Raw genomic sequence first — 24,447 nt, 5'->3', positions numbered from 1 at the left:
TATTTACTCAACCCCGACTTCAATTTATTCGACATGTGTAAACAAAATAAGTTTACGTCTTTGATTAAGTTTTTTCTTTTTTTTTTTTTTAAAAAAAAAAAGTCTCAGCTAGATGCTTGGTTAACGTGTGTAACTTCTGGTGTTCAAGAAGATCTATTCGTGCGTAACAGCGACATGCATTAATTTCATAACAGTTTAGTTGATTACCTATTCATCTTTACATGTAAAATGTTATTTTTCATAGAGCTACATAAGGAAAATTAACAATATAAAATTAGAAGCACTAGAAAAAAAAAAAAAGAGATTGAAATTCGAGAGAAGCAACATAAACTCCAAAAGCATTGAATAGAGTCCCAAAAAACGTGACCGTCACCTGTAAAATCGCCAAAAAAGAAAATAATGATAATGAATTTATATATATAAATATATACTTTTTTTTTTTGGGTTTGGTTTTATATGAAAAATAAAATTTGTTAATAATAGTATGTACGTGTAACACTGGATTTGTTAGCAGCCACGTTCGTAAAGAGATGGAAAGACAAATGCGATTCTTTCCTAGCGAGAACAAATAGACGACACCAGGAAAGGGGAAAACAAAACCCATGGAAGACAGAGAAGCTAAGGGATGGTTTATGAAAGAGCTAAAGAAGGTGAGCTTGTTGGCTGCTCCAATGGTGGTTGTCTCTGTGTCTCAGAACCTTCTGCCGCCGATTTCACTTATGATGGCTGGCCATCTTGGTGAATTACATCTTTCTGCCGTATCCGTCGCCACCTCTTTCACCAATGCTACCGGCTTCGCTCTCCTTGTAAACCCTTTTCATATCGGCCTTGCTCTTCTTTTCTTTAATTATATATCTTAATTTTATAATGGCATGCATGCAAGCCCAATTCTTATTTATTTTTGTAGAGTTGATTAAAATAATAAAATTTAGATTTATATTATACCCGAAAATACTTTTTCTTATTTTTTTATAATTTGAAAGAAATAATGACAAAATATAATGTAAACATAAAGCTGACTCTAAATGTATTGATTTGATAAATTACTTTAATGTTATTATCGTTAACAAATATTAAATTTAGTTTGAGACTGATTTTTAAATAATTTGTAACTAATATATAGAGGAAAATGAAAATCCTCCAACAGTAGTTCTACGTAGCTATTTCTGTTCCTAACTTCATTCCCCATATAAGTGGGTTGACTACTCAATTTACGGAGAAATTTGATGGTTTAGTAAATAATTGTTAAAAAAAGGTTTAAATTGACTTAGTATGGACCAGCTCCATCAAAGCATTACCCTTGATTGTTATGTAATTTTGAAATTCATTCATTCATGAATATGTCTTTTTTTTTTTTTTTTTCAATATCAGGTTGCCATGCAATCCCAATTGAAATCACACACATATTATATAATTTATCCAGATGATGGCTCAATCTTTCCTAGTTTCAATTGTTCTAAAAAGAGCAGGGACACCGGTCGGACTTTATATTTATCCTACCAAAATAGAATATAAATAAGAAAAATGAAGAAATTCTGACGTGATCTAGTTCATTATATACTCTAAACACATACATGTGAATTCCTCTTTGAAAAAATTACATGGAACTTGTATGTATTTGTTTTAGGTGGAAGGTGGACTAGGTACAGGAAATTTTTCTGAATGCTAATGTGTTTGCAAGATAACTTATACTATCTATAATTATATGCCAAGCAGTTTGGACTGGCTGGAGCTCTAGAAACTCTATGCGGCCAAGCTTACGGCGCAGGCCAATATCATAAGTTGGGAAGCTACACCTACTGTGCAATAATCTCTCTGCTTCCAGTATGTGTTCCTGTATCTATCCTGTGGATATTCATGGCCAGGTTATTGATATTGGTCGGTCTAGACCCTCATATATCAATGGCTGCATGCAAATACTCTATTGGACTCATACCCGCATTATTTGGCTATGCTATTCTTCAATCTCTTTTTCGTTACTTCCAGTCTCAGAGTTTGATCCTCCCAATGCTCTTGAGCTCTTGTGCAGCTCTGTGTTTCCACGTACCGTTTTGTTGGGTTCTAATATATAAGTGGGAATTAGGAAATATTGGAGGAGCAATAGCCATTGATGTGGCTTATTGGTTAAATGTGATCTTTCTTGTATCCTACTTTCTATTTTCTTCTTCTTGTGAAAAGACTCGCATCCTCTGCTGGAGGGATATTTTCTCTAGCATTAGTGAATTCTGGCGCTTCGCAGTGTCTTCTTCTGTAATGGTTTGGTAATGGTTTGATCTTTTTGAGATTTTGTTTCATTAACTTGTGATTCTCAGTTAATCAGACAAACTTCCTTTGCATGTTAATGATGATCACAGTCTTGAGTGGTGGACCTTTGAGCTTCTTGTGTTGCTGGCTGGGCTTCTGAAAAATTCAAAGCTTGAGACATCAGTTCTTTCTATTTGGTATGCTTCTGCGTCTCTACTTACTTTTCACTAAGAACGTCAGTACAAAACGCTTCTGATTGGCTTTGATCCCTGTAATACTCAGCATTACAACAACATCATTGCACTACTTCGTACAATATGGTATATCTGTTGCTGCAAGGTTTGATCTGTTTATCTTCTTCTCCTAAGGAATCTAATTACGTTTGTAGGCGAGACAAAATCTTTGCACTAACGGTTTCATTATTTGACAGTACTAGAGTTTCGAATGAGTTAGGATCTGGGAATCCACAGGCTGCTCGAACAGTTGTCCATGTAGTACTCGTCATTTCAATAACAGAAGCAGCAATTACGAGCACAACTCTCTTCTTCACTCGCTACATATTTGGATATGCTTTTAGCAATGACAAGGAAGTCGTGGACTATGTTACAGAAGTGGCTCCCCTGCTTTGTCTCTCAGTTATCGTAGATAGCTTACTCGCAGTACTTTGCGGTTAGTGTGTAGTTATTACAATGTGTGTATACAGGAAAGATTTATCTGAACCCTGTTCACATGGACTCAAGACATGAATGTGGGTCTGCCCATAAAAAAAAAAAAAAATCACATGTGACCCACGTTCACGTATTTTTGGTCCATGATAAATCAGGTTGTGTATACATTTGTGTCTAAGTGACTTTTACCGGTGGCAGGGATTGCTAGAGGATGTGGTTGGCAGCGGATAGGAGCCTTCATAAACCTTGGGGCTTATTATTTTGTTGGACTTCCACTATCTGTTGTTCTGTGCTTTGTTCTGCATCTTAGAGGGAAGGGCCTTTGGATTGGACTTCTAGTGGGGACTACAGTGCAAGTAGCTATGTTTGCTTTAATAACTGCCTTCACTAATTGGCAAAAACAGGTCCTGCTTCTGAAATTTTCATCTCCGTTACTAGTTTATGCTTCATTAATTTTGTCAGCTAAAAGATGGACGATGAGAAACTGAAGTGTATGCTGTTGTTTGTGTGAAAGCTGCAGGCAAACATGGCGAAGGATAGAATATTCAGGGGACAATTCCAGCAGGTAATAGATGGCATCGAACTATGAAGACTGCAGTGCAGAAGAAGAAAATAAACTCAATAAAACGTCTAAACTCCCATTTTAGTAGATAATAGTTATAGTTCTGGATCAATGTGTATTACAATTTTAGGTGCAGAGCAAGACTCAAGCCATGCATAAAGAGAATATTAAGGCATAATTTGCTTTGTTTATCAATTACCCTTCCCTAGCCTAGGGCTGTGATACGCTCTGTTGAATATGTACAGGCAGAGTTCCGCGGTTAATTACTTGTGTGTTCTTGTTAGTTGTTTGTATGCATGACATGATAACGAAAAACTCATGGCACTGCCAGGTTTAACCTTGCATTACATAAATCTCTCAATTTGCAAAGAAGTCCCAAGTCTGAATTGATCCTGTTCATTACAAATCGGGTTTAACTTGCTTACGAAACTGAATCTGAATCTAAATCCCCTCAATTAATTATCCACATTAATTTTGTCATAATTTCATTTTTATAATTTAGTAATATTTACAAAACAGTAGTTTTTAGGAAAAAAACAGTAACCAAACATCGATTATGATTGAATAAAAATAGAATACAAGAAATTTCATGAAGAGACAAAGCAGTACATCAAAAAGCACCCAATAGAGACTTTGCTTCTTCATAAATTCTTGCTCTTTCCCTCAGCTATCCCGGCTTTGTTTATGCGCATGCTTTAGCGTAACATGAATACTGGTGCACGCTAGTAGTAAGGAGGTGGAGGAGGGCGATGCCAGGGAGGAGGTGGCCGGTATGGATAAAAAACAGGCGGTGGAGAAGGACCCGCATGAGGAGGTGGTGGCGGATGATGGTGATGGTGATGGTGATGGTGATGAAGTGGTGGAGGTGGAGGTGGAGGAGGAGGATAAAAGTCAGGACGAGGTGGAGGTGGTGGTGGAGGAGGACGGTATAGATGAGGAGGTGGTGGTGATGGCGGAGGAGGGTGTCTATGGAAGGGCATTGTTGCTGAAACTTGGATGCAATGAAGGCAATTTGATGGAAGTTTAAGATTTATATAAAGAGAGCGTAGTACTGGCACTTGACGACTTTTATATAGAGAGGATAGACTGGTAGATTAATGAGTGATGTAAACAAATTTTCTTAACCAGGAAGCATCCCTCAAAGTCAACGCCCCTAAATTAATTGTTTTGTGTATCATACTTACGTGTCACATTTATCTCTTAGTTTTATTTTGAAAATTCAAGTGCTTAATTCATTCTCACCCTCTCAACTTACCACTACTCTCTCTACTTCTACTCTATCCCCATTCTCTTCTGTCCTATTGAATATAAAAATTTAAAATTTACATTTTTTCATAATTTTATTTTATTTTTTAATTTTCAACAATAAAATTTATTCATTCAATAAATAATTATAATCAAACACTATTGAATTAATTTTGATTAAAATCGATTCCCATCAATCCACGGACAAGTTACCGGTTATGAGATCTAACAAATAATAAATTATGTATTATGCATGATTGATAGAGTTCTAAATTTAAGTATTTAATTAAAAATAGATTTTATCATTCAAAAATTAAAAAAATTAGACTTATAATCGTGAAAATATAAAGTATTAGGAATTTTACTTCCAATATTCTTTATTATATTTATATTATAAAATTATTAGTGAATAATTTACTAAAAAATAATTCTATTAATAAATAATAATCAATTAACTTGACAAGAGAAAAATAAAAAATAATAATAATAAAAATGCGAGTTAAAATATTTTTATAGTTATATATATATATATATAACATGTTGAAGTAATTTATTTTAAGAAAGAAAATTAGAATTAATTGATTTTAGTAAACAAATTTATGGAGTTGAACTGTAAACATGAAACAAACTTCATTTTAAAAGGAAAAATATTTTTTAATAAAATAATTTTTAAAACCGAATAACAAATCATTATTTGATGAAGATTTTGGGTGTTCAAATAGAACTGATTAAGAAGAATATTGACAAGTAACTAATAGGGGCTCGAGTAGTTGTGAAGTAGACGGGTTGAAAACATCCATTCATTATAAAATATAGATGTTGTTCAAATTAAAACTCATTGGTCCTTTAGTCCTAAATGGAACGGCTCTCCTATGATTCAGATTAAGTAGGTCGAGCAAGATTTAAAGGTATTTGGTTGATTGTTGAACTTCTATTGATCCAGCTTTTTTCTTTATATACGTTTAATACACTAAATTTGTGTGTGATGAACAGTACTGAAATGACACACGTGACAGATAAAATATGAATTAGCCGATTTAATATTTATTAGTCAATTATTCGCTATTAATGAATCGTCTAAAAAATTCATAAAAAATATTACTGTTCAATTTAATAAAATGTATCATAGAGGTATTTAGTACGACCAAAAATATATATATCCTGCAAAACTCTTAAACATACTTTAGATTTCACTCACAAAAACTATTACTTTGCATTTTTTAAAAATTTTAACATTTCAAACATAACATCTGATTTCATTACTCTTATTTTACTATCAACATTTACTCTTTTTTAAATGAATACCAAACATTGATTTTCCAACAAAAATAAACTACTGTTTAAGCATTTAAATAGTTTAAAATTTTTAAGCAATTGATTTTATTAAACTAATAAATTAATACTCTTTTCATATATTTTTATATGTAATTTTTAGTTGTCATCCAAAATTACTTATCTTTTTAGGGAGTATTAAGTTATTGTTTAATTTAACCCTTATATATATAGTTTTATGTAATTTACTGTGTTATTTTTTAAAATATTAATTGTTATTAATGGAGATAATTATTGAAATTTAAATAATCGTAGGAGATGAAAAAAATTAATCAAATCAAATAATATAATTTAAATTTTAGATGAATTTGAGGGTGGAGTGATATTTACGGACAAATATCATGTAAATCTATTGAAATGCTAGTTAGATTTGAAATTTAATGACGAAAATTAACAATAAAGATGGTAAAAAAAGAGACCAATAATCAAAGTGGTAGTTTACATATTCTAAAAAAAAAAAAAAAAAAAAAAACTGTGGTAGTTTACATAACAACATTTAAAATAACAATAAGGGAAGGCCAATTGGCCACTACAGTAATATGAATAAGCGAAGCCCTAAATGGATACAAGCCCATTCTACCAAATTAAGCGAAGCCCAATAGCAAACTTGATTAAAATCCTTTCACTAAAGATAAATTTCCCCAATATTTAAAAAAAAATCATCATCATTGAAAAAAAAAGTCTACTACTGCTGATTAACTTACTTTTTCAATCTAGTAAATACTAATAAATTTTGGGGTAGAGCTATATTTATGAGATTATATTTTAAATTTGATAAAAATACTAATTCATCATAATCATGAACTTAATACAAATTATAAACATAACATTCATCTATCATTCTTATAATAGATTTTAAATAAATTAAATCTCACAAATATAAAAAAATATATTTTATGAGGAATTAATTTGAGCCATTTAATTCAATAAAAAACCGTCTTAATTTTAAATAAACTGATTTTTGTCTTGAATTTTTTGATTTTATACAACTTTCTGCAATCCATAATTTTTAAAAGAAATTACTATAATAGTTATTCAGAATTATAACAGTTAACAATTATTAAAGTAACTAATGTTTTTAAATAGGGCGGTAGTGAACGAAAAAACAAATATATACCTGCTGGAGGTGGTGGTTTCATGAGTTGATTTATCTCAAACCAAAAAGAAAGAAAGGGAAAACAGTCATCGCCAACTCATCAGCATTCCTCATGTATAACAATTACAAGTCCTAATTTATTAGGGCAGACAGTGAGATATGTTTTTCTTTGACAAGACATAGACATACTTATCTATATATGAGCAGGAAGAACCACAGTGGACACGATATGACTAATGTTCTCTAGCTACGTGTGTATAGCTTCTGCATTATCTGTCCATCTAATCATTGATGGAAGGCAACACACCATCCATTGAAATAATAACATGCATATGCATTTTGATTAGATTTGTCGTAAACAGTGGCTTGCTTTGTGTACCCATTTGACTGGCTTGAAAAGAGATTCCATGGCTTGTTGAAATGTGTAATGTATAGGGAATGGAATATATAACAAGAAGCAGGATATTCTTTAAATAAGATATATGCGATTGTTAGATTTTGTTTTAACTTTATAAAGGAGAAATGTTCTGTGTTGCCATGTGAAATTGTGGCCAATCAATTAATACCAGACATTCTCAAGATGTGGAAAGAAGGTGATAATGCATGCTGACGTGCTTTACTAATTAGATTCTAGCTAGCTAGGGGATTAGTAGAAGGAATCATGAAACTCTTTCAATGGATGAGTTCATGAATTCGACCTCCACTTGCCGATTAAAGTTCTATACACTTCATGTGATCCTGTGATTTCGCTTCTTTATTTCTCGAAAAATATCATCTCATGTCTCTATTTTTTTTAAATAAAAATTAAAAATTAAGAGATAAATAAAAATTAAAAATTAAAAAGAGTAAAATCAAGATATATCAAATTTATCCAGATATACTTATCACCAGACTAAATTTATAAATGTTACATTTATTTTTTTTTATATTTTTTTAAGTAGGTGATATTTTATAATTTTAATATTTAATTAAATATTTTCTTTCTTTATTTATTTTTCAATAAATGAAATATTTCTAAAATATTAATTAGGTCCACTATAATTTGTATAAGTGTTTTAATTAAGGATAATAGAGTTTTTTTTTTTAATTTTTATTTTTATTTAAATTTAATATATGTATTGCTTTTTTAATTCGAGTAGAAAAAAAATTACCAGCTAGTTCACATTGCCCAATGGTAATAACTTTTATTATAATGTTAAAACTCAGTTTTCCTAATTAAGTATTTTATTCTAAATGTTAAAACTTAAACTGGAAATAACTTTTTTTAGAAAAAAAAAAGATTATATATTAAGTATGATCTTCAATATTCGGGATGACAATTAATTACTTATCCAACTTAATCTTATTTAGACAAACCCGCGATACATATGTAACTGTATTAGTTTGAAATTAAAAAAAAATATCGAATTGAATTAGTTTAAAATTTTAGTTTAATTTTTATTTATTTTATTTTTTATTTAATTTTTAATTTTAAAATTTCAATTATTTCAATTTGTTTTGATTTTAATAAGAAAAAATTAAAAAATTCAAATCGAAATAATTAACGATAATAATATATTATTTTTAATAATATAAAAATTAAACTATAATTAAAATTAAAATATTTTAATTAAATTTTAAAATATTAAAAATAAAGTGTTCTACTAAAAAATTTAACTAATCGAATCATACCGATTTGATTTGATTTGATTTGATTTATATTAAATATTGAATCAATTTTTATAAATATTAAAATTTTAATTTTCAATTTATTCAAATTCAATTATTTGATTTAATTCAATTTAAACTGAATCAAGGATATGCTCATTCTAACAATATATAAATATTACAATGAATTGGAATTAATAAACTAATAATATCAATATTAAGTTCAAGTCAAATATCAAATTTTATTTATTAGCTATCCATTATTTGAGTATATTTATTATTAATAAAAATATCTTTTGTATGCATTATTAATTAGAATATAAATATGAATATTTTAGAGTTAGTTTTAATTGAATCTATTAATTTAATTTAAATATTATAGTAATTTTTAGGGTTATAATTTTTTTATTTCATAAAAATTTAATAATTAAATAATATTAGAAATAAACTTTTTTTTTTCTTACGTTACGCTTTTTTTTTTTCCCTCTCAAATCAAAGAGCAAGAAATTCAGTTAGAATTTAGAGTTTAATTTGCACTAAATATTTTGTAGGATGTTATTCATTTTATCACTTAAGTGTTAATACTATTACAAAATCACAAGCTCTATCTTGCAATGGAAATATTTTAGACTCTAAAATAATAAAGCATAAAATATTTTATGTTGAAAAATATGAAACAAAATAATTTTTAATTTAAAACATAAAATATATTAATAAATTTATATAAAAATTTTAATAAGATTCTAAAAAATGTAAAATATTACTTTGTGCAAATTTCATTCTCTTAAAATAATTTAATTTTCCCTTTAAAGAAAAAAATATTTTCCGTTCCGTTTGTTAATTTTCTCAGTACCTAAAAACTTAAAAAAAAAAGTGAAAAATGTTAACTTAATCTGGATAAGAATGGCTGCACTCTTCATCTTCCACAACGTAAAACATTGTCAAAATAGCTTTCCATCAAACAAATAAGAATGCCTTTCTCGCTGTACAGCACAATTTTTTCAGAGTTAAGAGTTTTAATAGTTATTGACACCAGCGAAGCTGAGATCTTACAAGAAAAAATTTTATCATTAAATCCATGAAAAAGCCAAAAAGAACAAAACCAAAGAAACCCCCAATCTAGCCATTGCATGCTACCTGGAAAACAAGATCCAAAAACAAAAAACCAGCAAACAACAGATCCAAAAAACCTAGTTTTACAAAATGCAGTTAAAGAAAACTGCATCAAACCGATGAAGTTGTATCCTTCTTTTCAGAACTTTTTGAACCTTTTTTGGTGACCATGCATCTCTTCTCTTATTATTGAAACTAACTCAACAAATGCATATAGTGATTGGTTGAATACAATGAAGGACCCTGGAGAGTTGGCCATTGGGTAAAATCATCTAAATTTGAATCTCATTGCATGACAGAATGTATCTGTTCTGAACATTTAACTCTGTTGTCTCATCTCTGCGTTCTTCTTGTGGTTTTGATTTGTCATGAGGGGTTTTTTCATCAACAGGCGGGTGCTGTAAACTGTGAAAAAATGTAAGGGATGATGCAGATCTTAGGCTATGAAGATTCTGCCACCTTTTGAAGCTTCTGCTGTTTCTGGGAATTTTCTGCAGAAAATTGATGAAACAGAGGAAAGGAAATGGAACAGAGGAAAAGAAATTTATTCAGATTCCTTTTAAACCTTGACAGTGCATCTCCCTTACAATTTCATTGCCTTATTTATACTAAAACTAAAAACTGAAAAACCAAGTTTTAATCCGAGCATCACGCCACGTTACGTAACTGTCGGATTGAATGAAGATAAGTGCTGACTAATTCAGAAAACTAAAAACATGCAGGAACAGAAACAGATTCGGAAATGTGCAACGTGGGTGCAACGTGGAAACTAGTAACAGCTGGCTTAACAACCAGTATAACAAGCTTAATTTTCTTCATTTTTCCCCCGTAAGCTTGTTCTTCACATCTTTGATTCCGATCATCATGTTCAACTCGTCGATCTTGTCTCGGGACAGTGGCTTTGTCAGAATATCAGCGAGTTGTGATTCAGTTTTTACATACTCGATTTCGACTTCTCCTCTTTGGACACACTCCCGAATGAAATGAAACTTAATATCTATGTGCTTGCTTCTGTTATGATGGACAGGATTTTTTGTGAGAGCAATTGCAGATTTATTGTCAACTCTTAACACGAACTTGTTTGTCTTCCAACCGATCAATTCATGTAACAGCCTGCTAATCCATATGCCTTGACAAGCTCCTGCTGTTGCAGCAATATACTCGGCTTCACACGAGGATAAAGCTACGACTTTCTGCTTTTGAGAGATCCAGGTGATAGGACTTTGGCCGAGGAAGTAGATTACTCCTGTCGTACTTTTCCGATCATCCACGTCTCCGGCTAAGTCACTGTCGCTATAACCTACTAGCTTGAATTCCTCCTCTTCTACCTTTTTGTATATGCACCCATGATGTAAGGTGCCTTTCACATAACGCAATATTTGTTTCACAGCTGCTAGATGTTTTGTTGTCGGTGCTTCCATGAAGCGACTTACAATTCCAACTGAATATGCAAGATCGGGTCGAGTGTTTACCAAATACCTCAGACTTCCAATTGCACTCCTGTATAGTGTTGCATCTACTGGAGGACTTCCATCTGACTTGCTCAGCTTCACCCGTGTATCCATTGGAACCCGACATGGCTTGCACTCAGCCAGGCCGAGCTTCTCGAGCATCTTCTCAGCATACCCTAACTGGTTAAGGGTGATGCTATACGGCTTTTGCTTGACTTCTATACCCAGGTAGTAGCTTAGCATCCCAAGATCACTCATCTCGAAGATCTTTCTCATCTTGGCTTTGAAATTCTCCACACCTCTCGGCTTTGAGCCCATGATTATCAGATCATCTACGTACACTCCCACAATCTGCACTTCATCTCCTTCGTGTTTCTTGTAGACTGCATGTTCGATCATACATCTTTGAAACCCCAGCTCTCGGAAACATTTGTCTAACTTTATATTCCATGCCCGAGGCGCCTGTTTAAGACCATACAGGGCCTTTCGTAGTTTCAGAACCTTTCCTTCCTCTCCTTGTTCAATGAATCCATCTGGTTGTGACACGTACACTTCTTCTTCTATCTCACCATTCAGGAACGCAGATTTGACATCCATATGATGTACTATCCATCCTTCTTGTGCGGCTACAGCAAGTAACACTCTTACTGTCTCTAGTCTGGCTACAGGAGCAAAGACTTCTTCAAAGTCTATGCCCTGTTTCTGCACATACCCCTTCGCAACAAGTCTTGCTTTATATTTAATGATCTCCCCTTCTGGATTCTTCTTTACTTTGAAGATCCATTTCAGACCAATAGCTCTCTGGTCCTTTGGGAGTTCTGCTAGTTCCCATGTTCCGTTTCTCCGGATAGCCTCCATTTCTTCTATCATTGCTTGTCGCCAATGTTCACTGCAGGCAGCTTCATGGTAAGATGCTGGTTCTTCAATTGACATCAGGTAAAGACCATAGTCTTGATCGACCTCCACTGTGTTTTCATAAATTTCTTGAAGAGTCCTGAACCTCTTTGGTCCCTCTGAGCTGCTTTCTCCTGTCTCTGAATGTTCAGAGCCTGACCCGGCTATAGGTGATAAGGAAGCCGGCGTCAGATCCTGACCTCGGAGGTTTTTGTCTTCTTGCATTTGTGCTTCCTTGTATGTGATGACAAGTGGTCCTTCTGTTGTGGAGTTTGATGTCGTCTGGCCTTGCCATTTCCACTTCTCTTCTTCCTGAAACACAACATCCCGACTTACCACAATTCGGTTAGAATTTGGATTCAATAACCGATATGCTTTGGACCCTGGTTCATATCCCAATAAAACCAGCTTCATGCTTCTGTCATCCAATTTTCTCAAGTGTGGAGCTGTGTTCTTGGCATATGCAATGCAGCCAAAAACACGCATATGATGAACACTCGGAAGTCTTCCATGCCATGCTTGATACGGAGTCATGCCTTGGACACTTCTTGTGGGTGATCTGTTCAATATGTATACTGCAGTACGTGCAGCTTCTCCCCAATATGTAGCTGGCACTCCGGAGCTATTCAAGAGACACCTTATCATCTCCACTACAGTTTGGTTTCTTCGCTCTACTACTCCGTTTTGCTGTGGGGAATAAGGAGCAGTGAGCTGGCGTTTGATGCCGTGTAACTCGCAAAACTTGCTGAACTCATTTGATGTAAACTCGCCTCCTCTGTCTGTTCTAAACATTTTGAGTTTACATTCGGACTGGACTTCAATTTGAGCTTTTACTTTCTTGAAAACACTAACAACCTCATCTTTGCTTTTGAGCATCTCAATCCACATATAACGACTGTAATCATCCACGAGCAAGAGGAAATACCTGTTTCCGCCGCATGTGGTAGGTGATATCGGTCCACACAGATCACCATGCATGAGCTCCAGAGGTCTAGTTGCTTGATACTCACCTGCTTTTGGGAAACTTGTGCGATGCTGCTTGCTGATCACACAAGGTTCACAAACGTCCTTCACTGTTTCTATCTCCGATAAACCTTTCACCATGCTTTCTTGTGCAAGCTTGCGTAAAGCTTGAAAGTTCAGGTGCCCATAGCGTGCATGCCATAGGCACGATTTTTCTGACGACTTTGTCAAGTGGCACTCTGATTTTGCTTGTGTCATTCTCATCATGTAAAGGCGATTTTCCGCTCTCTGCACCTTGGCTATCAACCTGTCCTGTGCATCATATACTCTCAGAATCCCTGCTTTCACCACCACTTTTGCTCCTGATTCGTCGAGTTGACCAAGACTTATAATATTGGATCTTAATCGAGGAATGTAATATACATTCGTTAGTTTAAAATGATCTCCATTCTTGCACTGAAACACTGAGGTGCCTCGGCCTTCTACCTTGACGACTGAGCCATCACCGAACCTGACATTCCCTTTGATTGATTCATCGAGATTGGTTAAGGCTAGCTTGTTACCAGTCATATGGTTGCTTGCCCCCGTATCATAGTACCACATGGTTCCTTTTGTTTCTCCACTTTCAAAGTCATGCAACTGTTCTTCATTTAGCAGTAGCTCTTTTTCTTTTTCTTCACCAATGTGAATCAGCTCACTGGTTTCTAGCATCAACAACGTTGACTCCTCTTCGAATTGCTCCACTAAATGTGCTTCATTTTTTCCTTTTCTTTCAGCTTTGCAATCAGATTGAAAATGGCCATATTCGTTGCAATTGTAACACCTGACCTTTTTAATGTCGAACTTCTGACGGTGTTGTCCTTCATCATCCTGACCTCGGTCTGTTCCAGGAGGGCCACGACTCCTGCCGCGACCTCCTCCTCTACCTCTGCCGCGTCCTCTACCACGTCCACGTCCGCGTCCCTGGCCTCTGCTCACATCCTGTGGGCGCTTCTCATTGGATCTTAAGGACTCCGCTCGTGCTTTCCACTCTCCTTTAGTGAGTAGCACATATTCGTCTCCTCTGGAATCGTAACTCCGCAACCTCTCCTCGTGAGCTTTGAGAGAACCAGTTATATCTTCAATTGTCTTAACAGACAAGTTCCCGAATTCTTCTATGGTTGAGGCAATCTGAAGGTATTTAGGGGATACTGAACGTAGCATTTTCTTCACTACATACGTTTCATCAACCTTTTCACCTAGAGCTCGGAGCTTGTTGACAACTGTTGAAATCTTTCCGGTGAATTCATCGACGGATTCACCAACCTCCATTTTCATGCTTTCGAGCTCCCATCTGAGAGCTTGTGCCCGTACTTCTTTGACCCTCTCTGCACCGAGGTTCATAACCTTGAGAGCGTCCCATGCCTCTTTAGCTGATTTCTTTACCCCCAACTGTAACAGGGTATCTTCGGTGATCCCTTGAAAGATTGCCGCCAATGCAATCCGGTCTGAACGAGGATCAACTGGATCTTCTGACTCAACCACATCCCAAACGCCTTGAGCTTGCATATATACTTGCATCTTGATTGCCCAAGCCGCATAATTTGTCTTTGTTAGGAGCGGATACTGCAGAGAAACACCCCCTTCCCTTACGGGTGCTCTCACTACTGTTTCTGCCGTCTGACCACCATTGCCGCCGCTACCACTACGGACAGCACTGGATGATGAAGCTTCGTGTCGTGGCATGTATTTGGGCATAAACTAGGTCCCGGGCTCTGATACCAAGTGTAAACTGTGAAAAAATGTAAGGGATGATGCAGATCTTAGGCTATGAAGATTCTGCCACCTTTTGAAGCTTCTGCTGTTTCTGGGAATTTTCTGCAGAAAATTGATGAAACAGAGGAAAGGAAATGGAACAGAGGAAAAGAAATTTATTCAGATTCCTTTTAAACCTTGACAGTGCATCTCCCTTACAATTTCATTGCCTTATTTATACTAAAACTAAAAACTGAAAAACCAAGTTTTAATCCGAGCATCACGCCACGTTACGTAACTGTCGGATTGAATGAAGATAAGTGCTGACTAATTCAGAAAACTAAAAACATGCAGGAACAGAAACAGATTCGGAAATGTGCAACGTGGGTGCAACGTGGAAACTAGTAACAGCTGGCTTAACAACCAGTATAACAAGCTTAATTTTCTTCAGGTGCATGGGAAAGACCTATTGGTTCGTTTTCCCCTCACAGCATCTAGCTACCATTTCAAGGTTATGGGAAGAAGATTTTGGAAGAAAGGATGGAAAGGAGATGCTTACATATCTCTCTCTATATATATATGTATTTGATTAAGCCCTAAGCACTTTTTTCAGCATATTAATTAGCGGCTATAGGCTGGACTTTGTTTTGTTATATATGTGGTCATTCTCACAGGTCTAAGAAGTGAAGGTCTAATTAATTGGATTTGTTAATCATCAGGTGATAGGTTCTCATCCTTACTCCAGTCACCACCTCAGCCACCAGCCATTTTGGCCGGCTTTTGGCTCGATAATCAAGTGTTTGCTTTATAGGGTTAGGTGTGGCAAATCAGAAGTTAAATCTCTCACTGCACTAACATCCCCATTAAAATTTTGGATTATTCAGAAAATCAGATAACCTTACACAATACATACACTACCTCTTGTTAGATCAACTACATATATATATATACCCCTAGTTAAATTATGCATGATTTCAATGATAACATGGTGCAAATATAGGAACAGTTGTTTGTTACTTTACTAGTTAACACCTGTGATGATCATGATGATTGATGATCCATCTTCAAGTATTTCCCCTTGCTAAGAACCCCAGAAAGTAACCGCCATGCTCTAGGAATACAACATAACAAACCTGCGTAAATATCATAAAGAGAGTGCAAGTAAATGGAAATTAATTGATCAATGGCATGCAGGAATACTAATTAGTAATAGTCTTGAAGACAAAGATGAAGATATTGTGCGTGTACTACCTAGCTTTCACTGTGTGAAGAGACAAAAGAAATTGTAAAGAATATAGAAAAAGAACATAAAAGAAAGAAATATGAAGTGAGGGGCTGAAGGTGATGACAGAAGAGTAGAGAGCACAAAGGAGTGAGATGCAAACTTTATGCATTTCATCATCATCTGTGCTCTCTATCTTCTGTCAACAGCATCACCATTGCCTCCTCACATAAATAATATTTGCAAAGATATATATATAATGAAAGAAAGACAGCAGTGGATGGCTATGGAAATTCCCAGAAACCTGCTTTCAATATGGAGCAGAAAGCTATAGTGATGAGGGAAGAGTGGGGGGAAATTGTTGTATATGAGAGTTTTGAAGGTTTGTTGGTGAAAAAATTGAACTCCCCAACATCGGTATTTATAGGAGGAAACCGTGTCCTACATTGGCTGTACTACTTTTTTACTCTTCCATTCCGTGATATATTCTTCAATGAATAAAGAGAGCCAACATCGAATTCCATCACATTCATATTGAATACCAATTACAGATTACACTGGAGTAAATTGAAGAGGTTGACATTAGATCGAATGGTCAAAATTTTTAATCTACCAAATGAGATTTAAAGATTACTTTTAATTTAAGTAATGCATTTGCAAATCAAATATATAATGGTCTGTAATTAGATTTAAAGAATATATAACCTTTTGGTCAGTTTGATATATAAATTCCCTAAAGAAATTAACGTTCAATCCATGATCCTTCTTTTTGGTGCAATATTCTTTCTTATCAGCAAAGATCAGTTTTTCTCTTGAACCATACTTATAGTTTTGTAGTTTAAAGGGTTAATTACAATTACTAGGGATTTTAAAAACTATATATATTCTCCTTTAGATTTGTCGACTAATATATCAAGTTGGCGTTTAGAGATTTGCCCTTTGACTTAAGAGTTCCCAAACAAATCTGTTCTCCGTAAACAGTTTCTAAAAGGATAATGAAGGAATGTAAACTGTGCAGGCATAATGTGATTTGTCTTCCTGCCTTATCTTCGGTGATGTTGGCAATCAGAAAGGGGGAGAAAAAAATTAATAATTAATAAATAAATATATAAAGATTAATAGAAAGAGAGATGCGTCCGCCAATGGAGTGGGTTGAGGGATCAGGCATAATGCAATGCAAGTTGCCAAGAAGCAAGGAGAAGAAAGCAGAGTTCTGGCGAGTCCCCAGTCGCTAAATCCTTATCTTTTTAATTCTTTTTTTTTTTTTTAAATAAAATTTTGTGTCAAGGCATTATCATTGGGACATTTTTTCCCTACAATAACATGGGGCGGTGAGGCCTAATCTTTCCACCTGGCTTTGCCCCATAGCTTCTCCATTATTCCATTTTCCCTTTTTCAAAGTTGAAAATTTTCTTTTCCTTAGTTCTTTCCTTGAGAAAGCTTGCGAATCGATCACAACATGGTAGATTTCAGCCACTGTTAAATTAATAACTGTTGGGTAATTGTAAGATTTCTAAGTTTAAATTGAAATAAAATTTAACAAAAAGTAATAATATTTTTATGATGGGTAGGTCACTAAAGAAAGAAAAATTCCAAAAGGAAAGTAAGTAGAAAGAAATAATTATAAAATGAGGATGAAGGGTGTATATCCAATGGAAACAGCAGAGAGCAGCCAATTCCTAGATTTATCCTTTTTTGGGAACCTTTCTTTTCCCACTGAATTTTGCTTTTCCTATTTGGGTACGAAACCAAAGCTTAACATCTCATCCTACATACACTCCATTTTCAATTCCAAGTTTTCCTTTTTCTTTTTTTAGAATAAAATTCCAAGATTTTCTTATAAGATTGAAATAATTAAAAATTGTATCAAAATTGAAATTATTAATTTCATTTTTTAATAAAATAGATAATAATTATTGGTGTATATATTTATATATAAATGGCAGGAGTATTGAATTGAAAGATAAGAAGAGAAATGGAGAATTTTCCAAAGAGAAGTTGATAAGCATCTTTTTTTTTTGGGTATTGAATTATTGATTGGGTTGCTTTATTCCTTTTTTTTTTTTTTTTTTTTTTTTTGGGAAGCCGATAAATAATGCAATGCACAAATGGCAATATCTTTTGACTCCTTTCTCTTCCTGGCTGCATGCTGTCTATCAGCATTTACCTGTTTAGTGGGGAACCTCTCCTCACCCCATTACTCATTTCAAATCCAAATTTTCAATCCACTCTTTTTGAATTTTTTTTATTAATTTAATTTACTTTGATTTTATTGTTTAAAGCTTTTAATTTCTTTATTTCAATTTAATTTTATTATTTAAAAATTTAAACAGAGTAAATTAATTGAGTGGAAATTATTAATTTATAGCTTATTGATATTAAAAGTCAAATCTTAAGGTTTTTTTTTCCATTTAGTTTGTTTTTTTTTTTTTAAATCTTGACACAATAGTTTATATTTTCAAAACTTATTATAATTACATTCAATTTTAAAATTTAGTTTTGGGAATGTTATAATCTCAAAGAGCAATGTATATAATTTACATTTTTTTTATTCTTTACACGTGAATTTCAAAAAAAATGGATCCATAAATAATTAAATAACTAAACATTATTATTGTAAATTCATAAATATATCTTTAATCCAAATTTAATAAGTTTAACTCATCATGTAAATTTCATAAATAAATACACGCCATAATAATATTTATAAATTTTCAATTTTAATCTTAAATAGTATAATTAATTAGAATTAACCCTCATAGATTTAGTATGCTGATAAATGCATTTGAATGAATATAAGAGATTTCAGGTTTTATTTCCCTGATTTTCAATTCTCAATTCAAAAAAATTAGGATTACTATTTCACATATTAGTCCTACTTGATAGGCTTTAATATCAATAAGTTAATATCCATTCATACAAATCTTTACTTGCCCTTAAATAGTAAGGATTTATCAATTCATCCTATTAAGTTAAATGTATCATTTGCAGATATCACAGTAGAAAAGTTGTGAACTGGTGTTGTAGTCTTAAATTTACTATTTCAGATCATTTGTTTTTTAAAAGTTTAGCATGCAGAGAGGTTTTACTTCTTGCAAAGTTTAGAGATTTTTCACGAATTTTTGTTGATGGAGATTTCTTTGTGATTCTCGACGCTTGTAAGGGTAGCTCCACTCCCTTGATCATTAGTGGCATGGTCTCAGGTTCTCTCCTTTAACTCAATCCTTTACATCTGTTTGTTTAAATTTTATTCGAAAACCTTGTAATCAAACTGCTTATTGCTTAGTTAAGTTATTTTCAGCTGATTTCTCTTTCAGATGTAATACATCTACTTAATTAAAAGTTGTAATGAGTTTTATGCGTTCTTAAAGGCTAATATATGAAATCAAAATTTTTTCTATTAAAAAAAATAGTAAGGGTTTATAAAGAATAAAAAATCATTAAAATAAATTTACTTTTTATTTGCCTGAAATTAATTGAATTGGTGGAATAACAACTATTGCTGCATAATACTTTCCTTTTCTCGCTATAAAAAAATTTCATCTCAAAGTAATGTGTTATTTCAAATAATTTTTTTATTATTATAAAAAGTAATGAAATTTTTAAGTATTTAAAATTAAAATATTTGAATATAAAAATCATGTGTTCTAACAAATTCATGAATTATAAAACCTTATAAAACTTTTCTTATTTTTATACCATCTTATTTCAATAGGATTGTTTGATTACAGCGATCGTATGTATGATAGTTAGTCGCGCATGCACCGAAGTCCAACCTCGAGGAGACAGAGGAGTCGGGATTTATTGGATGGGCCAGGCCTAGTCAGGTTTAGTGGTAGGTTGGTCTTGGCCAGCCTAATATCAACAATTTATTAGATTTAAAAATATTTTATTATAAAAATTATTAAATATATAATTATAGTTAATAACACAATTTAATATTAAAAAATTATTATCACCATTGTATATATAAATTATTTTGACAAGTCCAAATATAAAATTGAGTTGGTTCATTAAGGAAATTTCTTATATATCCGAGGGTATAAATTAATTTATATATCTAATTAATAAAAAATTAAAATTTTATATCAATATATGAATTTTATTATATTTTATTTTAATAAAAAAATTAATCAAATAAATATAATTTATGCAAATATATAAATTAATTTATATACTCAATTAATAAAAAAATAAAATTTTATATTAATACGTAAATTTTATTATATTTTAAATAAATATAATGATAAAAGAAAATTGACCCAATTATTTCCCTTTTCTCTCACTTTTCTTTATCTATTTTTCAAATCTCTAGGTGAGAAATGTCTACAAAGTTGAGCAAGAGTTAATTATTCTACCATTTATAAGCTAAGGAAGTTAATATGATAACTTTAAAGTTTAAGATAATAAAATAAGTTTTTCGTATTGCTTTATTCAGTCAATTAAAAAAATACAAAATACATAGTGTTTTTAATAAGCATAGTTGGATGTAAGTGTCGGGCAATTTTTTTAAACAATTACTTGTAAACAAAATTAGACGTACTTATATCATGGACAAATATTTGACAGAATATCTGAGCTCTACACCAAGGAGACTTATTTGATTTTTTTTATTATAAGAAATTTATTAATGTTGATATTTTCATTTTACTTTTTTTTTTTCATCTGATTGAAGTATTTAGAGGTAAATATAAACATTATACACAAAAAAAAAAAAAAAAAAAAAAAAAAAATCTGTAACAGCAAACAAACAAATTATACCACAATTCCAATGCACCCAAAACTCAAAGTGCACATATGGGTTTGAACTACGAAGTTAGCATGCATGGTTATTATAAGCATATGAATCTAATATTATTTCATCATCAATCACAGGATCAAATGATGGCAGTTACCAGCTACTCTCTTCCATCATTAATTTCTGCTACTTTGTTCACTGCAGAAAATGAATAATGTTTTACTTCAGAAATCCTGCTTATATTTGTAATGCTTTATAGTAAGCCATTAAAAGCAACAAAGTTCGATGATAGAAATTAGGATGGGATTTAATAGCCGAAGTTTTGATGGAAAGCAGACTTCTTACAATTATATCAATGGATTTTGGCCTTCTACTGTCTCTCACCTTAAAATTAGATCCATGATTGAATTCAGCAGGAGATTTTGATGTTCTCCTCATGAATTATGGAGCAATTTCTTGATCTGTCAATACCAGATCCTGAAAAGAAAATAAAAAAGAAACCACTCACTACATACAACTTCATACACTCTGAAACTAGAACTGGGAATTGTTTATACTTTCTAGCGAATGACACCACAACTGCAACGTTCATTCCCCTCACCTCATTGATGTCTATCATAGGAACTGGAACTTGAACTGCTGAAAGAGGTTCAACATCTTCACCACAGTTTCCAGTCTCATCATCCTGATATAAATCACCACTGCAAAAAGTTACTTCACCCTTCAAGGAACACTAAATTAAAAGAGAGACTCCATTTTGAAAGCTCAAATATTTGAAAAAGAGAACAAGAAGAAGAACCTTATTGTGATGGTCAAAAGAGACAAGCTCAACCAAGAAATCAAGAGTATCAACGAGCCTTATAGCTCTAGCAATGTCAAATCGCTGAAGCATTTGGCGCTTACATTCTTGAGTTTGCAGCCATGAGCGAAGAGTGAGCTCCAAGATGAACAACTCACATGCTTTTGACAACAATATAGGTGTGTCTGCGCTGATCATCTAATCATATAGGCATTTTAACAAGCAAGAAGAAGCACCAAATAACGCAAGCTAAATATATAGGAGATTGTGTTGAATCTACAGTAATAAATTTCTTCAATATTCTGAACAGACATCAAACTGAATAATTGATGATGCAGTTCTACAACACAAGTGAATTCCCGATTCAATTCCTTAGATTACCAACTGCTTAGTTAATTGCTTGCACGCACAAAAATAACCAATTTATATATCCAAAAGGGTAAAATTCTTTTTCTTTTCCTAATCAATTCATCCCTAGTTACGTTCAAACAATTAGATTTCTACTGATAAATAAATGGCTAAAGGGGAAAAAAAATAATAGGAAAGGAAGAGAAATAAAATTCCAAACCTTCACTTCTCTATTAGTTTTCATGACCCTTTTGATCCTTGCAAGAGGAAGTTGATGACGGCTCTTAAACGCTTTGATCATGAGATCAAGAGGCAGCCAAACATGGGTAAAACTTAGTTAAAAAGGATACATATAATTCACATTCCCACAAAAATCAATTAAGCCAAAAGAAAGTAATAACCTGAAATATTCTGAATCTTCCACAATTGTCGATTCCAAAAATTGTCCAAATTCTGCTTTAGAACCTGCATAAAACGAGAATTCCTCGCCTCTTCACAACCCTAAATTGTAAGTAAGACATAAGAATACACATCTAACAGTAACAGCCTTTTAAAAGAACAATTTAATCAGTAGTTGAACGAGGCAAATAATAATGCAAAGAAATGAAGAGAATTTAGGGCGATACCTGCTTTGTTGTGTGATTGTAATTAGGAAGCAAGAAAGAAGACATTGGCATGAAATTGTGGAGCTGTGGAGATGAGGTTGAAGAAAGATTGAACTCAATTGACTGATTCAAATCCATGGATACGCCCCTTTCTGCCTTCACCTTCTCACCTCAAAACTCAAATCTTTAAATATAAATAAAGGTAATTGGAATTGGATTTTATGGAAAGTAGTTAAGCATCAAATTTAAAGCTAGGAGAGAACAGTATGCATTTAGTGTGAGACGAGCTCTAGTTACCAGGATTTTATTTGCCTGCTTCCATTTTTATGTAATTTGTTTTAAAAAAATTAATTAATTAGTATAAATAATACACCTCCATTTCATAATTTTTATCTATTTTAATTTTTTATACATATTAAAAAAAAATTTATTAATTTTTTAATTATATTAATTTTTAAAAAATATTAAATTTTATTAAATATTAAAAAAAATTTAAAAATTTTTTTAAAAATAAAATAACATTAAATAAGGTTAATAATAATTAATTTACAAGTTATTATATAGTATAAAAAAATAATTTTAAGATAATTAAAATAAAAAAGATAAATAAAAATTATGAAACAAAGAAAATAAAATTTATTTATTTTAAATATATTTTACATATATACATATTTATTTTTGAAAAATTAAATATTAAAACTTTTTTATATTTTTTCTATAATATAATACCTTCTAATTAATTTTAATTTTAAAAGAGTAGCTTGTAATTTAAAATAAAAAAAATAAAAAAATAATAAGTTTACCTTTACGCGATAAAGAAATACTCCATCTATATTTATTTGTCATAGAAGTTACTTTGATAAGAGCAAAGAAATTAAATAATGTTTTCAATTCTACTCTTCTTACTACTTTACATAATAATTATTGTTATAATATTTTTAAAAATAAAGTATAAAAAAATATTTTATAATTTTATTTATATTAAATTAGTTAATAATAACAATTATAAATATTAATATAAAAATTATATTACAATATAACACAAATTAATATTCAAAATATAAAACTTAAAGTTAAAATAAGTGAAATCATACTTATATATTTTTATTTTTTTTATAATAATTGAAAATTAATATTATTTTTTAATGACATAATACTATAAATTATTATTTTAATATATAAAATAGTAAAATCATACCATATTTGTTCTAACTTTTCCTAAATCAAATTATTGTATATTTATTATAATTTAAATAAATTTTTTCATAACAGTTAGTGAAATTGTCTTTTTGATTAATCTAACATATTTGGTCAAAATATAGTAATTGATTTCGGTATATCATATTCGAACCCACCATATCCCTCCCCTAAGTTAATGCTCTCCAAGGATGTTAAACTTTTTCTAATATATTTCACTTTTATTTTTTTTAATTTGTATGGTTTTTTCATATATTATGACATATTTCTCTCGTATTTTGAAAATTTAAATTCAAATTATCAACATTTTTTGTTAATTAAAATTTTAATAGAAGGCAAGGTGCTGTCAGCCAAACAAACTTTATAAACCGTGAAAATAAAGATATTAAATTCATTTTTGGTCATTTATTTATGAGTAGTGGGTACCTGCGTAGGAAGGAGGGGGCCACCGCTTGCTAAGTCTTTTATTTTTCTTTTTCAATTTTAAATGTAAAATTTATTTATTTATTTTGTTAATAAATGTTTTGCACATTAGCTCCTCGAAATTTTTACTTTCCCTTCAAAATTTTAGAATTCTCATTTTATTTTT

The 24,447-nt window shown here is 31.9% G+C and overlaps 2 protein-coding genes across 3 annotated transcripts; one reads left to right on the top strand and one right to left on the bottom strand.

The window, feature by feature from the left end:
* Positions 1 to 610: 610 nt before the first annotated feature.
* Positions 611 to 3,409, top strand: LOC110622205 (protein DETOXIFICATION 8). Its single transcript, XM_021766637.2, has 6 exons — positions 611 to 806; positions 1,717 to 2,261; positions 2,355 to 2,441; positions 2,527 to 2,583; positions 2,675 to 2,913; positions 3,111 to 3,409. The coding sequence occupies exons 1-6, from the start codon at positions 633 to 635 to the stop codon at positions 3,398 to 3,400; spliced, it is 1,392 nt and encodes a 463-aa protein (XP_021622329.2). The 5' UTR covers positions 611 to 632; the 3' UTR covers positions 3,401 to 3,409.
* Positions 3,410 to 20,906: 17,497 nt separating this feature from the next.
* LOC110627482 (nuclear transcription factor Y subunit C-1) lies at positions 20,907 to 22,940 on the bottom strand. 2 transcript variants are annotated; one of them, XM_021773816.2, is made up of 7 exons: positions 22,683 to 22,940; positions 22,458 to 22,557; positions 22,277 to 22,347; positions 21,709 to 21,906; positions 21,511 to 21,594; positions 21,294 to 21,386; positions 20,907 to 21,107 (listed from the first exon to the last, which is right to left on the bottom strand). In XM_021773816.2, the coding sequence occupies exons 1-6, from the start codon at positions 22,797 to 22,799 to the stop codon at positions 21,351 to 21,353; spliced, it is 606 nt and encodes a 201-aa protein (XP_021629508.1). In that variant the 5' UTR covers positions 22,800 to 22,940; the 3' UTR covers positions 20,907 to 21,107; positions 21,294 to 21,350. The 2 variants fall into 2 exon arrangements, with proteins under 2 accessions (XP_021629508.1, XP_021629524.1); XM_021773832.2 differs by having other exon boundaries at positions 22,458 to 22,521.
* Between the last annotated feature and the right edge of the window lie 1,507 nt (positions 22,941 to 24,447).

This window comes from Manihot esculenta, chromosome 1 (assembly GCF_001659605.2).
Source record: "Manihot esculenta cultivar AM560-2 chromosome 1, M.esculenta_v8, whole genome shotgun sequence".
NCBI lineage: Eukaryota > Viridiplantae > Streptophyta > Magnoliopsida > Malpighiales > Euphorbiaceae > Manihot > Manihot esculenta.
Note: the sequence above shows the minus strand (reverse complement) of the source record. Positions and strands in the feature narration are given on the sequence as shown.